We start from the raw sequence: 16,139 nt of genomic DNA on the forward strand, positions 1-16,139 counted from the left end.
AGGCTTCGGCGTCTCAGACCCCGTACTTACTGGTGACACAGACGCTGTTTCATCCTTTCCTACACTGAAATTACCCTTGCCTAATGATTGCGTCTGAAGCCTGGCTTGTAAGCACAGCTATCCTCGCCACAAGGCGATTGTTCTCCTGTATATTATGAGTACAGCGACTGCAATAAGAAGGCATCATGTTAATGTTACTACTTAGCTTCAACTGGTGCAGGTCCTGACGAGCCACGTCCAGATAAAGTGTCCGGGGCGAAAAGGTTGAATGGAAGAAAAAAAAAACGAAAAAAAAATTGAGTGAGGGAAAAAGTATATATATAAACGTAATTAAAAAGTAAAAACTGTTACGTTGTCCGGTAGCACTTGAAGAAACTTTCAAAGTTCTTGAAATGTCCCGGATTGACTGACCTTCATGTCTTAAAGTAATGATGGAGTGTTGTTTCTCTTTGCTTATTTGAGCTGTTCTTGCCATATTATGGACTTGGTTTTTTAACAAATAGGGCTACCGTGCTTCTACACCTGCATTGCTTGCTGTTTGGGGCTTTCGGCTGGGTTTCTGTACAGCACTTTGAGATATCAGCTGATGTACGAAGTGCTATATCAATACATTTGATTTGATTTGATCTTCTGTATGCCACCCCTACCTTGTCACAAACCAACTGATTGGCTCAAATTTATTAAGAAGGAAAGAAATTTCACAAATACATTTTTAACAAGGCACACTTGTTAATTTAAATGCATTCCAGGTGACTGACTACCTGTTTGAGAGAATGCCGAGAGTTGGCAAAGCAAGGCAAAGAGGGGCTACTTTGAAGAATCTCAAATATAAAATGTTTAGAATTTTTTTTTGCACTTTTTTGGTTAGTACATGATTCCATATGTGTTATTTCATAGTTTTTATGTTTTCACTATTATTCTACAATGTAGAAATGTAGAAAATAGTGAAAAATAAAGAAAAACCCTTGAATGAGTAGGTGTGTCCAAACATTTGACTGGTACTGTATATATATTTATTTTTTCAAAAATGTTGAGATCCAAATGGCACCGCATTGTAGGAGTGACCCGGTTATTGACACTTGTTATTGACACTTGTGTCCTCATGACCTAAACTGTAATGTAAGGGGCCAACTCAATTGCCCAGGTTTTAGAATAAACGTCGAAACACGTATTTCAAATGCTCAAGGATCCGGATGATACAGTCCATGTATATGTGAAAGGCAAGCTATCAGACACCCTGAAACTAATCCCGCCCATATTGTGTAATTGCTGAAGATTTAAACTGCGGTCATATTCATACAGTATTTCCACACTGGTTTAGTGGCTAATATTTTACACATTCCCTGTTTACGAGGGGCGAAGTGCGTCTGTCTGATACGAGATCTGCTGACTTCGATCAATAAAACGTCAAATCCAAAGAAGGACGAAAGCTTCGATTTACTGAACAGACGACGGTAGGAACACTCAAATGATTAAATAAGTGTGAGTTTGATTAAATATGCAGAATAATTCGGTTTAGCTCGCTTCTAGGCTAGGCCCGAAGCCTGAGTTTTTGCTGCCCTGTGAAAGGGCGTGTTTATATTGTTGCTGTCTGGAGGACTTTTTCTTCTGCAAATACGCACGAATGCATGCTAACTAAATTAGTAAAAGTCTACATGCATGTAGAGACATATTTAGCTAATTAAATATTTTGCCCATGCGCTATTGTTTGCCTGAAACTGCCGCAACGCTTACATTTTAATAATGTTGCAGTCTGATCACTCCTATTTTATTTGTCCTACAGGTGATTCACACACAGTTGGACATTGTCGAACATGGCCCAGCTTCTAGAGTCTATGCCAGGTGCCTCCACTGGACAGGTCGTGGTGACAGACCACTTAAATTTCTGGGGCGGGTGCAGAGTTAAACCCAAGGATGGAATTAACGCGGAGCCCGTCCACGAACCTGCAACTGGTTTGTAGCATACTACATACACTAGACCGTTTACTAAATCAAATGTTATTCGTCACATGCTTCGTAAACAACCGGCGTGGACTAACAGTGAAATGCTTTTACTCGTAGGCTTTCTGATTTAATAGAGCTGTAGGCCTATATCTCAGATACCTTTTTACAACAATACAGTAATGTATCTCAGCGCACAGTTGACCAGACATAGATCTCCTAGTTATCCAGTATCTGGAATGTAAGTGTTAAGGTTCACTGACCTTTTATGTTGTTTAGTTTCCATTAGAATATTATTATCAAATAAAATGTATTTATATAGCCCTTCGTACATCTGCCTATATCTCAAAGTGCTGTACAGAAACCCAGCCTAAAACCCCAAACAGCAAACAGTGCAGGTGTAGAAGCACGGTGGCTAGGAAAAACTCCCTAGAAAGGCCGAAACCTAGGAAGTAACCTAGAGATGAACCAGGCTGTGAGGGGTGGCCAGTCATCTTCTGGCTGTGCCGGGTGGAGATTATAACAGAGCATGGCCAAGATGTTCAAATGTTCATAAATGACCAGCATGGTCAAATAATAATAATCACAGTAGTTGTCGAGGGTGCAGCAAGTCAGCACCTCAGGGGTAAATGTCAGTTGGCTTTTCATAGCCGATCATTAAGAGTATCTCTACCACTCTGCTGTCTCTAGAGAGTTGAAAACAGCAGGTCTGGGACAGGTAGCACGTCCGGTGAACAGGTCAGGATTCCATAGCCGCAGGCAGAACAGTTGAAACTAGAGCAGCAGCACGGCCAGGTGGACTGGGGACAGCAAGGAGTCATCATGCCAGGTAGTCCTGAGGCATGGTCCTAGGGCTCAGGTCCCCTGAGAGAAAGGGAGAATTAGAGAGCGCATACTTAAATTCACACAGGACACCGGATAAGACAGGAGAAGTACTCCAGATATAACAAACTGACCTTAGCCCCCCGACACACAAACTACTACAGCATAAATACTGGAGGCTGAGACAGGAGGGGTCAGGAGGCACTGTGGCCCCATCCGATTATACCCCCGGACAGGGCCAAACAGGAAGGATATAACCCCACCCACTTTGCCAAAGCACAGCCCCAACACCACTAGAGGGATATCTTCAACCACCAACTTACCATCCTGAGACAAGTCCAAGTATAGCCCACAAAGATCTCCGCCACGGCACAACCCAAGGGGGGGCGCCAACCCAGACAGGAAGATCACGTCAGTGACTCAACCCACTCAAGTGACGCAACCCTCCTAGGGACGGCATGAAAGAGCACCAGTAAACCAGTGACTCAGCCCCTGTAATAGGGTTAGAGGCAGAGAATTCCAGTGGCGAGAGGGGAACCGGCCAGGCAGAGACAGCAAGGGTGGTTTGTTGCTCCAGAGCCTTTCCGTTCACCTTCACACTCCTGGGCCAGACTACACTCAATCATATGACCCACCGAAGAGATGAGTCTTCAGTAAAGACTTAAAGGTTGGGACCGAGTCTGCGTCTCTCACATGGGTAGGCAGACCATTCCATAAAAATGGAGCTCTATAGGAGAAAGCCCTGCCTCGAGCTGTTTGCTTAGAAATTCTAGGGACAATTAGGAGGCCTGCGTCTTGTGACCGTAGCGTACGTGTAGGTATGTACGGCAGGACCAAAACGGAAAGATATTATCACTATTTGGGGTCAGCAAAAGTTCACTGACCAATTTACAATATGCCTCCCCCCAAGAATCTCATGGATTCTGTTTGCCAGTTAGATGTTTGTGAAGTGTTGTCTTTTTCATCTGGTGTCTGCAGGGCGTAAGCTGTGTGACATGTTTCCATGTGGGAAAGAGGAGGTGGACCAGGCCATCCAAAGTGCACATACTGCCTACCTAAAGTGGAGCAAGATGGCAGGCATGGAGAGGGCCCGAGTTATGCTGGAGGCTGCTCGCATCATCAGGGTGAGACATGTCATGTGAGCAGAATGCTGCATAATTTCAGAACATTGCTGTTAGAATTAGAATATAAGCTACTGAACAGAGAAATTATATTTCTCTTTAAATAATTTCAGACTTTTCATGAGTGCATTGCATTCCATACCTCTTTACAGTGTACAGCAGGGGTGTGGAGTTACATTTAATGAATCTGAGGCCCTTTTTGTCAAGTTAGCTCTGTACCAAGGATTCTTTGTAAGTGATTGCCACTCCGACATTGCTCTATCCAATATTTATATATTTCTTAATTCCATAATTTTACTTTTAGATTAGTGTTTATGTGAACTGTTAGATACTACTGCACTGTTGGACATAGGAACACAAGCATTTCGCTACACCCGCAATAACATCTGCTAAATATGTGTGTGACCAATCCAATTTTTGTTTGATTTGAGGACATAAATTGCTGATTGGAACATTCTTGCTGTTATGCCTCATCCCAAATATTAGTGGTGAACTGAAGTTGCTTTCTGGGAACAGTGCCAGGAAAGTTTTGAAAATGTACACAACATAATTGAACGTGGTTGAAAATGTGCAATCCTAGTTATTTATTAAATGCACAGGAATAGTACGCTGTAAACTCCAATGTGCAGTCTACTCAAAACCTTTGAGGAAACCTGTTGCACTTTATGAGTCCAGTTACTTACAGATCTTTTGTGGTCATTACTCAAACAGTTTTGACTTGTATAAGCTTGAAACATTTTTGTAAAACCCCAACGAAGCCACGCCTCCAATATAATTTCCCTCTTTGCCTTTTTGAGGAATTGTTGAGTTACCATCCATGACTATTTTATTGTAACAGAGACATGGTTGTTGAGTTTGTTCATATTCAGTCCTGTGGCCTTCACCATGTGAGTTCCTGGGTGAATATTATCGTTACCTGCCGACTCCGGGGTTAGAGCGTTGGGCCAGTAACCGAAAGGTTGCTGGATCAAATCCCCGAGCTGACAAGGTAAAAGTTCTGTCCCTGAACAAGACAGTTGGCCTACCTGGGAACAGTGGGTTGTCATTGTAAATAGGAATTTGTTCGTAACTGACTTGCCTAGTTAAATAAAGGTTAGTGAGAGAGCGATAATTAAACTCTTTAGGACATTACATTTCTCGTGAGGCCTTATTTTGAGGCCTAGCTTTACAGTTTAGAGGCCACATCACACCTGCAAGTGGCACAATTCCGTTTTTTTTTCCGAAAATTCCCAGATTTATAAAAAATACAAATGCTGGGAGGAGGATTTCCAGGAATCTTCTAATCGGGATTTCTGGAAAACCTGGGAAATTTACCAGAATTTTGCAAATCACGTTATGCTGGCTTGCGAAGTAAAATGTCATTCCTATTGAAATCCAACTAGAGTTAGGATATACAACAGTTAGACCTTTTACTCAATTGCAACCTGCACTCATAATGACTGCCAGGGTTAGGAACTGTGAGGAGACTACCTACACCATTTCAACTGGGATAACCATTCCAGTAATGGGTGCAAAAATTCTAAATAATTTGATTAGTTTAGAAAAAATTGTTATTGATCTTTGTGTAGCATAAGATTAATCAATCACTCAATGTACATTGACTCCCTTGGTGGACTGCACTAGCATTGAATAGTCCCCGCGATATGTGACTTTTTAAGGGAAGTCAGGAACCAATACACAGTCAGTCAGGAAAGCAAAGGCTAACTTTTTCAAACAGAAATTTGCATCCTGTAGCTCTAACTCCAGAAAGTTTTGGGGCATTTCTCTACGGCTGGCCATGCTTTTCTCCTGGCTACCCCAACCCCGGCCAACAGCTCCCCATCCCCCGCCGCTACTTGCCCAAGCCTCCCCAGCTTCTCATTCACCCAAATCCAGATAGCAGGTGTTCTGAAAGAGCTGCAAAACCTGGACCTGTACAAATCAGCAAGGCTAGACAATCTGGACCCTCTTTCTAAAATGATCCGCCGCCATTGTTGCAACCCCTATTACCAGTCTGTTCAACCTCTTTCGTATCGTCCGAGATCCCTAAAGATTTTAAATCTGCCGCGGTCATCCCCCTCTTCAAAAGTGGTGACACTCGTCCCAAACTGTTATAGACCTATATCCATCCTGCCCTGCCTTTCGAAAGTCTTCGAAAGCCAAGGCAAGGAACAGATCACTGACCATTTCGAATCCCACTGTACCTTCTCCGCTGTGCAATCTGGTTTTCGAGCTGGTCACGGGTGCACCTCAGCCACACTCAAGGTACTAAACGATATCATAACCGCCATCGATAAAAGACAGTACTGTGCAGCCGTCTTCATTGCCCTGGCCAATAGCTTCCAATACTCAGCAAACTGGATGCAGTCTGTCTCACAGTGCCATCCGTTTTGTCACCAATGCCCCTTATACCACCCACCACTGTGACCTGTATGCTCTAGTTGGCTGGCCCTCGCTACATATTCGTCGCCAGACCCACTGGCTCCAGGTCATCTATAAGTCTATGCTAGGTAAAGCTCCGCCTTATCTCAGCTCACTGGTCACGATAACAACACCCACCCGTAGCACACGCTCCAGCAGGTATATCTCACTGGTCATCCCCAAAGCCAACACCTCTTTTGGCTGCCTTTCTTCCAGTTCTCTGCTGCCAATGACTGGAACGAATTGCAAAAATCGCTGAAGCTGGAGACTTACATTTCCCTCACTAACTTTAAACATCAGCTATCTGAGCAACTAACCGATCACTGCAGCTGTACATAGCCCACCCAATCTACCTACCTCATCCCCATATTGTTTTTATTTACTTTTCTGCTCTTTTGCTCACCAGTATTTCTGCTTGCACATCATCATCTGCTATTTATCACTCCAGTGTTAATTTGCTAAACTGTAATTACTTCACTACTATTATTTATTGCCTTTACCACCTCACGCCATTTGCACACACTGTATAAGTTGGTTAGGATGATATCTATGAGGGTGCCCATGTTTAAGGCTTTGGGGAGGTACCTGGTAGGTTCATTGATAATTTGTGTGAGATTGAGGGCATCAAGTTTAGATTGTAGGATGGCTGAGGTGTTAAGCATGTTCCAGTTTAGGTCGCCTAGCAGCACGAGCTCTGAAGATAGATGGGGGGCAATCAGTTCACATATGGTGTCCAGAGCACAGCTGGGGGCAGAGGGTGGTCTATAGCAGGCGGCAACGGTGAGAGACTTGTTTTTAGAGAGGTGGATTTTTAAAAGTAGAAGTTCAAATTGTTTGGGTACAGACCTGGATAGTAGGACAGAACTCTGCAGGCTATCTTTGCAGTAGATTGCAACACCGCCCCCTTTGGCAGTTCTATCTTGTCTGAAAATGTTGTAGTTTGGAATTAAAATGTCTGAATTTTTGGTGGTCTTCCTAAGCCAGGATTCAGACACAGCTAGAACATCCGGGTTGGCAGAGTGTGCTAAAGCAGTGAATAGAACAAACTTAGGGAGGAGGCTTCTAATGTTAACATGCATGAAACCAAGGCTATTACGGTTACAGAAGTCGTCAAAAGAGAGCGCTTGGGGAATAGGAGTGGAGCTAGGCACTGCAGGGCCTGGATTCACCTCTACATCGCCAGAAGAACATAGGAGGAGTAGAATAAGGGTGCGACTAAAAGCAATAAGAATTGGACGTCTAGAACGTCTGGAACAGAGAGTAAAAGGAGGTTTCTGGGGGCGATAAAATAGCATCAAGGTATAATGTACAGACAAAGGTAAGGTAGGATGTGAATACAGTGGAGGTAAACCTAGGTATTGAGTGATGAAGAGAGAGAAACCAGGAGATGTCATTGCATGTGTGGGTGGTGGAACTAATAGGTTGGATAAGGTATAGTGAGCAGGACTAGAGGCTCTACAGTGAAATAAGCCAATAAACACTAACCAGAACAGCAATGGACAAGACATATTGACATTAAGGAGAGGCATGCTTAGTCGAGTGATCAAAAGGGTCCAGTGAGTGGAGAGGTTGGTTGAGGGTCACGGCGATTTAGACAGCTAGCCAAGCCAACCGGTAGCAAGCTAGCATAGGATGGAGTCTGTTGTTAGCCACCTCTTGCGTTCGGTCAGTAGATTAGTGGGGTTCCGTGAGGTAGAGGGGATTAATCCAAATCACACAACAACAACAAAAATAAGAACAATAGATATAGTTATAGAGGCCCGAGAAGAAAACATAATAATAATAATAAAAATAAATAAATTGTCCGATTGTCTATTCAGATAGCAGCCGGTAAGCCAGCTAACGGTTAGCGGGCCGCAGATGGGCGTTCAGGTAACGTCGCGACAGAGGAGCCAGCCGGATCTCCTTCAGGTAGATAACGTCGGCAGTCCAGTTGTGAAGGCCCGGTGGGGCTCTGCGTAGGCAGTGACTGCAACCCAGGAGTGAATGATGGAACTCAGGAGTGATTGACGGAGCTGGCTAGCACCGGAACAATCGATGTTTGCTCCAGAATCGACGAAAGCCGACTGTCACACGGATAGCAGCTAGCTAGCTGTGAGATCCGGGTATGAATGTCCAGAGAGCAGTTGAAATCCAGGGACATGGAGAGAAAAATTGGTCCGGTATGTTCCGTTCCGAGCCGCGCTGCGCCGTACAAAACTGGCGATAGATTTTCGAGCTAAAGGATAGCTGATGACCACAAACCGTGGTTAGCTGAATACTAACGATTTGCCAGTAAAGAAGCTAACTAGCTTCTGGATTAGCTTCTGGGCTAGCTCCTGGCTAGCTTCTGGCTAGTTTCTGGCTAGCTTCTTGGAGTTTCTGGCTAGCTTCTTGGAGGATTACAGATCTGAGGTAAATAATAATTTTTTATAAATATAAATTGGTGAGGCTGGTTGCAGGAGAGTGTTTAGAAGATGAGTTGATGGAAAATAAAAATAAAATGTATATGAAAAAAGTAAATATATATATATATATATACATATACAGGATTGATCACTCGACTAAGCATGCCTCTCCTTAATGTCAATATGTCTTGTCCATTGCTGTTCTGGTTAGTGTTTATTGGCTTATTTCACTGTAGAGCCTCTAGTCCTGCTCACTATACCTTATCCAACCTATTAGTTCCACCACCCACACATGCAATGACATCTCCTGGTTTCAATGATGTTTCTAGAGACAATATCTCTCTCTTCATCACTCAATACCTAGGTTTACCTCCACTGTATTCACATCCTACCTTACCTTTGTCTGTACATTATACCTTGATGCTATTTTATCGCCCCCAGAAACCTCCTTTTACTCTCTGTTCCAGACGTTCTAGACGTCCAATTCTTATTGCTTTTAGTCGCACCCTTATTCTACTCCTCCTATGTTCCTCTGGCGATGTAGAGGTGAATCCAGGCCCTGCAGTGCCTAGCTCCACTCCTATTCCCCAGGCGCTCTCTTTTGACGACTTCTGTAACCGTAATAGCCTTGGTTTCATGCATGTTAACATTAGAAGCCTCCTCCCTAAGTTTGTTCTATTCACTGCTTTAGCACACTCTGCCAACCCGGATGTTCTAGCTGTGTCTGAATCCTGGCTTAGGAAGACCACCAAAAATTCAGACATTTTAATTCCAAGCTACAACATTTTCAGACAAGATAGAACTGCCAAAGGGGGCGGTGTTGCAATCTACTGCAAAGATAGCCTGCAGAGTTCTGTCCTACTATCCAGGTCTGTACCCAAACAATTTGAACTTCTACTTTTAAAAATCCACCTCTCTAAAAACAAGTCTCTCACCGTTGCCACCTGCTATAGACCACCCTCTGCCCCCAGCTGTGCTCTGGACACCATATGTGAACTGATTGCCCCCCATCTATCTTCAGAGCTCGTGCTGCTAGGCGACCTAAACTGGAACATGCTTAACACCCCAGCCATCCTACAATCTAAACTTGATGCCCTCAATCTCACACAAATTATCAATGAACCTACCAGGTACCTCCCCAAAGCCTTAAACATGGGCACCCTCATAGATATCATCCTAACCAACCTCCCCTCTAAATACACCTCTGCTGTCTTCAACCAAGATCTCAGCGATCACTGCCTCATTGCCTGCATCCGTAATGGGTCAGCGGTCAAACGACCTCCTCTCATCACTGTAAAACGCTCCCTGAAACACTTCAGCGAGCAGGCCTTTCTAATTGACCTGGCCGGGGTATCCTGGAAGGATATTGACCTCATCCCGTCAGTAGAGGATGCCTGGATATTTTTTAAAAATGCCTTCCTAACCATCTTAAATAAACATGCCCCATTCAAGAAATTTAGAACCAGGAACAGATATAGCCCTTGGTTCTCCCCAGACCTGACTGCCCTTAACCAACACAAAAACATCCTATGGCGTTCTGCATTAACATCGAACAGCCCCCGTGATATGCAGCTGTTCAGGGAAGCTAGAAACCATTATACACAGGCAGTTAGAAAAGCCAAGGCTAGCTTTTTCAAGCAGAAATTTGCTTCTTGCAACACTAACTCAAAAAAGTTCTGGGACACTGTAAAGTCCATGGAGAATAAGAACACCTCCTCCCAGCTGCCCACTGCACTGAAGATAGGAAACACTGTCACCACTGATAAATCCACCATAATTGAGAATTTCAATAAGCATTTTTCTACTGCTGGCCATGCTTTCCACCTGGCTACTCCTACCCCTGTCAACAGCACTGCACCCCCAACAGCAACTCGCCCAAGCCTTCCCCATTTCTCCTTCTCCCAAATCCATTCAGCTGATGTTCTGAAAGAGCTGCAAAATCTGGACCCCTACAAATCAGCCGGGCTAGACAATCTGGACCCTTTCTTTCTAAAATTATCTGCCGAAATTGTTGCCACCCCTATTACTAGCCTGTTCAACCTCTCTTTCGTGTCGTCTGAGATTCCCAAAGATTGGAAAGCAGCTGCGGTCATCCCCCTCTTCAAAGGGGGGGACACTCTTGACCCAAACTGCTACAGACCTATATCTATCCTACCATGCCTTTCTAAGGTCTTCGAAAGCCAAGTCAACAAACAGATTACCGACCATTTTGAATCTCACCATACCTTCTCTGCTATGCAATCTGGTTTCAGAGCTGGTCATGGGTGCACCTCAGCCACGCTCAAGGTCCTAAACGATATCTTAACCGCCATCGATAAGAAACATTACTGTGCAGCCGTATTCATTGATCTGGCCAAGGCTTTCGACTCTGTCAATCACCACATCCTCATCGGCAGACTCAACAGCCTTGGTTTCTCAAATGATTGCCTCGCCTGGTTCACCAACTACTTCTCTGATAGAGTTCAGTGTGTCAAATCGGAGGGTCTGTTGTCCGGACCTCTGGCAGTCTCTATGGGGGTGCCACAGGGTTCAATTCTTGGACCGACTCTCTTCTCTGTATACATCAATGAGGTCGCTCTTGCTGCTGGTGAGTCTCTGATCCACCTCTACGCAGACGACACCATTCTGTATACTTCCGGCCCTTCTTTGGACACTGTGTTAACAACCCTCCAGGCAAGCTTCAATGCCATACAACTCTCCTTCCGTGGCCTCCAATTGCTCTTAAATACAAGTAAAACTAAATGCATGCTCTTCAACCGATCGCTACCTGCACCTACCCGCCTGTCCAACATCACTACTCTGGACGGCTCTGACTTAGAATACGTGGACAACTACAAATACTTAGGTGTCTGGTTAGACTGTAAACTCTCCTTCCAGACCCATATCAAACATCTCCAATCCAAAGTTAAATCTAGAATTGGCTTCCTATTTCGCAACAAAGCATCCTTCACTCATGCTGCCAAACATACCCTTGTAAAACTGACCATCCTACCAATCCTCGACTTTGGCGATGTAATTTACAAAATAGCCTCCAATACCCTACTCAACAAATTGGATGCAGTCTATCACAGTGCAATCCGTTTTGTCACCAAAGCCCCATATACTACCCACCATTGCGACCTGTACGCTCTCGTTGGCTGGCCCTCGCTTCATACTCGTCGCCAAACCCACTGGCTCCATGTCATCTACAAGACCCTGCTAGGTAAAGTCCCCCCTTATCTCAGCTCGCTGGTCACCATAGCATCTCCCACCTGTAGCACACGCTCCAGCAGGTATATCTCTCTAGTCACCCCCAAAACCAATTATTTCTTTGGCCGCCTCTCTTTCCAGTTCTCTGCTGCCAATGACTGGAACGAACTACAAAAATCTCTGAAACTGGAAACACTTATCTCCCTCACTAGCTTTAAGCACCAACTGTCAGAGCAGCTCACAGATTACTGCACCTGTACATAGCCCACCTATAATTTAGCCCTATCAACTACCTCTTTCCCAACTGTATTTTATTTATTTATTTATTTTGCTCCTTTGCACCCCATTATTTTTATTTCTACTTTGCACATTCTTCCATTGCAAAACTACCATTCCAGTGTTTTACTTGCTATATTGTATTTACCTTGCCACCAAGGCCTTTTTTGCCTTTACCTCCCTTCTCACCTCATTTGCTCACATTGTATATAGACTTGTTTATACTTTATTATTGACTGTATGTTTGTTTTACTCCATGTGTAACTCTGTGTTGTTTTATCTGTCGAACTGCTTTGCTTTATCTTGGCCAGGTCGCAATTGTAAATGAGAACTTGTTCTCAACTTGCCTACCTGGTTAAATAAAGGTAAAATAAATAAATATAGACTTTCTTTTTTTTCTATTGTGTTATTGACTGTACGCTTGTTTATTCCATGTGTAACTCTGTTGTTGTGTCACACTGCTTTGCTTTATCTTGACCAGGTTGCAATTGCAAATGAGAACTTGTTCTCAACTGGCCTACCTGGTTAAATAAAAAAAACATAAAAAAACACATATGAAAAACAATTCCAAAAAGTCAAATTGATGTAGAGCATGCTGGGTAAAAGTTAATTTCTTTAAAAAATGTGGTTGTGAATTCTCATTTAGTTTTGAGTCAGTACCACAAATCATTATTACCTCAAATGTTTTTCATTGACTCAGTTCAACTTACTAGAAGTATTTGAGTGTAAAATGCCATGGGGTTTAGTGTGCTGTACCTCAGTGATCACATTTTAGAAAAAAATGGGTGATCTCGGGAATCAAACCCACTACACTGACGTTACAAGTGCAATGCTCTACCAACTAAGCTACAAAGAACCACTATTCCCAATGCTGTTAACAGGAGAGAAGAGACAACATTGCCAAGTTGGAGGTGATCAACAATGGGAAGTCTATCACAGAGGCCCGGGTGGACATTGATGTTTCCTGGCAGACCTTAGAGTACTACGCTGGCATTGCTGGCACACTGGCAGGTAGGAACACACTCTGTGGAAGACATGTATAAACAAAATGATTTTGACCAATTACCATCTTATGCTATTGTGGTTCTTAAACACATATACATTGTATTGTTATAGGCCTGACTATTTTCTTCACTGAATGATGCATAACACAGACAAATTTGTTGCACCCTAATAATGAATCACACAACTACAATATATCTGCAATGGCATTCATAGCAATGTTACAGTTTACCTTTCATTCACCTCAGGCCAGCACATCCAACTGCCCGGTGGATCCTTTGCTTACACCAGACGGGAGGCCCTGGGGGTATGTGTGGGCATCGGGGCCTGGAACTACCCCTTCCAGATCGCCTGTTGGAAGTCTGCTCCTGCCCTGGCCTGTGGTACGTTTGCCATGACCTCCAGCGTTCATGCATTACCATCACCTTGTGGAATGTTTTTTTTTTTTGCTTCACATTTCAGTTATGATTAGATGACTTAAAACGAATCAATACATATTTCATTATTTTGTATAATGAACGTATCCGTTCTTTTCATGGAAATTTAAATTAACTATGCATATGAAGAGGAATAGTAGATTTTGAACCGGTGTCTGAATGTCTTTTAGAGACCGATTGTACTGTGAGTGATACTAAGTATTTTATTTATTTATTTACGTGTCTCTCTTTATCCCCAGGTAATGCCATGGTGTTCAAGCCTTCTCCTTTCACTGCTGTGACCGCTGTGATTCTGGCTGAGATCTACAAAGAGGCTGGGGTACCTGATGGGCTCTTCAACGTGGTGCAGGGTGGGGCGGAGACTGGCACCCTGCTCTGTAATCACCCTGGCGTGGCTAAGGTGTCCTTCACTGGCAGTGTCCCAACTGGGAAGAAGGTACAGACAGACTGAAACAAAATACTTTGTTGTGTGTTTACCAAGGTCGTAATCATTAGGCACCAAACATAAGAAAACAGACTGAAACAGGGAGGGACTACCTAAACTAGTCCAACAAGAAATGCTTGTTTCAGTTGCAAAAGATTTTGCCACTGTGTCCTCTGAGTACAATCCTAAATTATTGTAATGGCAAGCCTTCAGTCACCTCTATGTTCATAATCTCAGTCTCACTGAAACTCACAGCCAGTAATTGACCTCTCTGGATCTATTGATAACGAGAGTAACTTGAGAAACCAAATTGCTTCTCTGCTCATCAATGACAAGACCGCTGAACAAGATTTTGTACTGTTAGGTGACCTAAACTGGGATATGCTTAACACCCTGACCGTCCTACAATCTAAGATGGATGCCCTCAATCTCACACAAATTATCAAGGAACCTACCAGGTACAACTCTAAATCCGTAAACACGGGCACCCTCCTATATATCATCCTGACCAGCCTGCCCTCTAAAGGATCTCAGCGATCACTGCCTCATTGCCTGTGTCCGTAAAGAACAAAAACATCTTGTGGCGTACTGCATTAGCATCGAATAGCCCCTGCGATAGGCAACCTTTCAGCGAAGTTAGGAACCAATATACACAGGCAGTTAGGAAAGCAAAGGCTAGCTTTTTCAAACACAAACTCCACAAAGTTCTGGGACACTGTGAAGTCCATGGAGAATAAGAGCACCTCCTCCCAGCTGCCCACTGCACTGAGGCTAGGAAACACTGTCACCACTGATAAATCCATGATAATTGAGAATTTCAATAAGCATTTTTCTACGGCTGGCCATGGTTTCCACCTGGCTAACCCTACCCCGGTCAACAGCTCTTCACCCCCACAGCAACTTGTACAAGCCTCCCCACTTCTCCTTCACCCAAATCCAGATAGCTGATGTTCTGAAAGAGCTGCAAAATCTGGACCCCTACAAATCAGCCGGGCTAGACAATCTGGACCCTCTCTTTCTAAAATGATCAGCCACAATTGTTGCAACACCTATTACTAGCCTGTTCAACCTATTTTGTATCGTCTGAGATCCCAGAAGATTGGAAAGCTGCCGCAGTCATCCCTCTCTTCAAAAGGGAGACACTCTAGACCCAAACTGCTACATACCTATATCTATCCTACCCTGCCTTTTTATAGTCTTCGAAAGGCAAGTTATCAAACAGATCACTGACCATTTCGAATCCCACCGCACCTTTTCCGGTATGCAATCTGGTTTCTGAGCTGGTCACGGGTGCACCTCAGCCACGCTCAAGGTCCTAAACGATATCATAACCGTCATCGATAAAAGACAGTACTGTGCAGCAGTCTTCATCGACCTGGCCACTGCGACCTGTATGCTCTCGTTGGCTGGCCCTTGCTTCATATTCGACACCAAATCCACTGGCTCCAGGTCATCTATAAGTCTTTGCCAGGTAAAGCCCCGCCTTATCTCAGCTCACTGGTCACCATAGCAGCACCCACCTGTAGCACTCTCTCCATCAGGTATGTTTCACTGGTCACCCCCAAAGCTAACTCCTCCCTTTGGCCGCCTTTCCTTCATTTTCTGCTGCCAATGACTGGAACAATTGCAAAAATCGCTGACGCTGGAGTCTTATCTCCCTCACTAACTTTAAGCATCAGCTGTCAGAGCAGCTTACCGATCATTGCACCTGTACACAGCCCACCCAACTACCTCATCCCCATATTATTATTTATTTTTCCTCCTATGCACCCCAGTATCTCTACTTGCACATACAGTGCCTTGCGAAAGTATTCGGCCCCCTTGAACTTTGCGACCTTTTGCCACATTTCAGGCTTCAAACATAAAGATATAAAACTGTATTTTTTTGTGAAGAATCAACAACAAGTGGGACACAATCATGAAGTGGAATGACATTTATTGGATATTTCAAACTTTTTTAACAAATCAAAAACTGAAAAATTGGGCGTGCAAAATTATTCAGCCCCCTTAAGTTAATACTTTGTAGCGCCACCTTTTGCTGCGATTACAGCTGTAAGTCGCTTGGGGTATGTCTCTATCAGTTTTGCACATCGAGAGACTGAAATTTTTTCCCATTCCTCCTTGCAAAACAGCTCGAGCT

The 16,139-nt window shown here is 43.9% G+C and overlaps 1 protein-coding gene across 1 annotated transcript in view; it reads left to right on the plus strand.

The window, feature by feature from the left end:
- The first annotated feature begins 1,185 nt into the window (after positions 1-1,185).
- aldh9a1a.1 (aldehyde dehydrogenase 9 family, member A1a, tandem duplicate 1) overlaps positions 1,186-16,139 on the plus strand; it is a 29,278-nt gene continuing 14,324 nt past the window's right edge. The window contains exons 1-6 of the mRNA XM_021604554.2: positions 1,186-1,454; positions 1,784-1,953; positions 3,742-3,887; positions 13,018-13,147; positions 13,387-13,521; positions 13,815-14,011. Of these exons, the coding sequence (XP_021460229.2) occupies positions 1,815-1,953; positions 3,742-3,887; positions 13,018-13,147; positions 13,387-13,521; positions 13,815-14,011 (747 nt within the window). The 5' untranslated portion in view covers positions 1,186-1,454; positions 1,784-1,814. The remainder of the gene's footprint in view (positions 1,455-1,783; positions 1,954-3,741; positions 3,888-13,017; positions 13,148-13,386; positions 13,522-13,814; positions 14,012-16,139) is intronic.

Source organism: Oncorhynchus mykiss, chromosome 5 (assembly GCF_013265735.2).
Source record: "Oncorhynchus mykiss isolate Arlee chromosome 5, USDA_OmykA_1.1, whole genome shotgun sequence".
Classification (NCBI taxonomy): domain Eukaryota; kingdom Metazoa; phylum Chordata; class Actinopteri; order Salmoniformes; family Salmonidae; genus Oncorhynchus; species Oncorhynchus mykiss.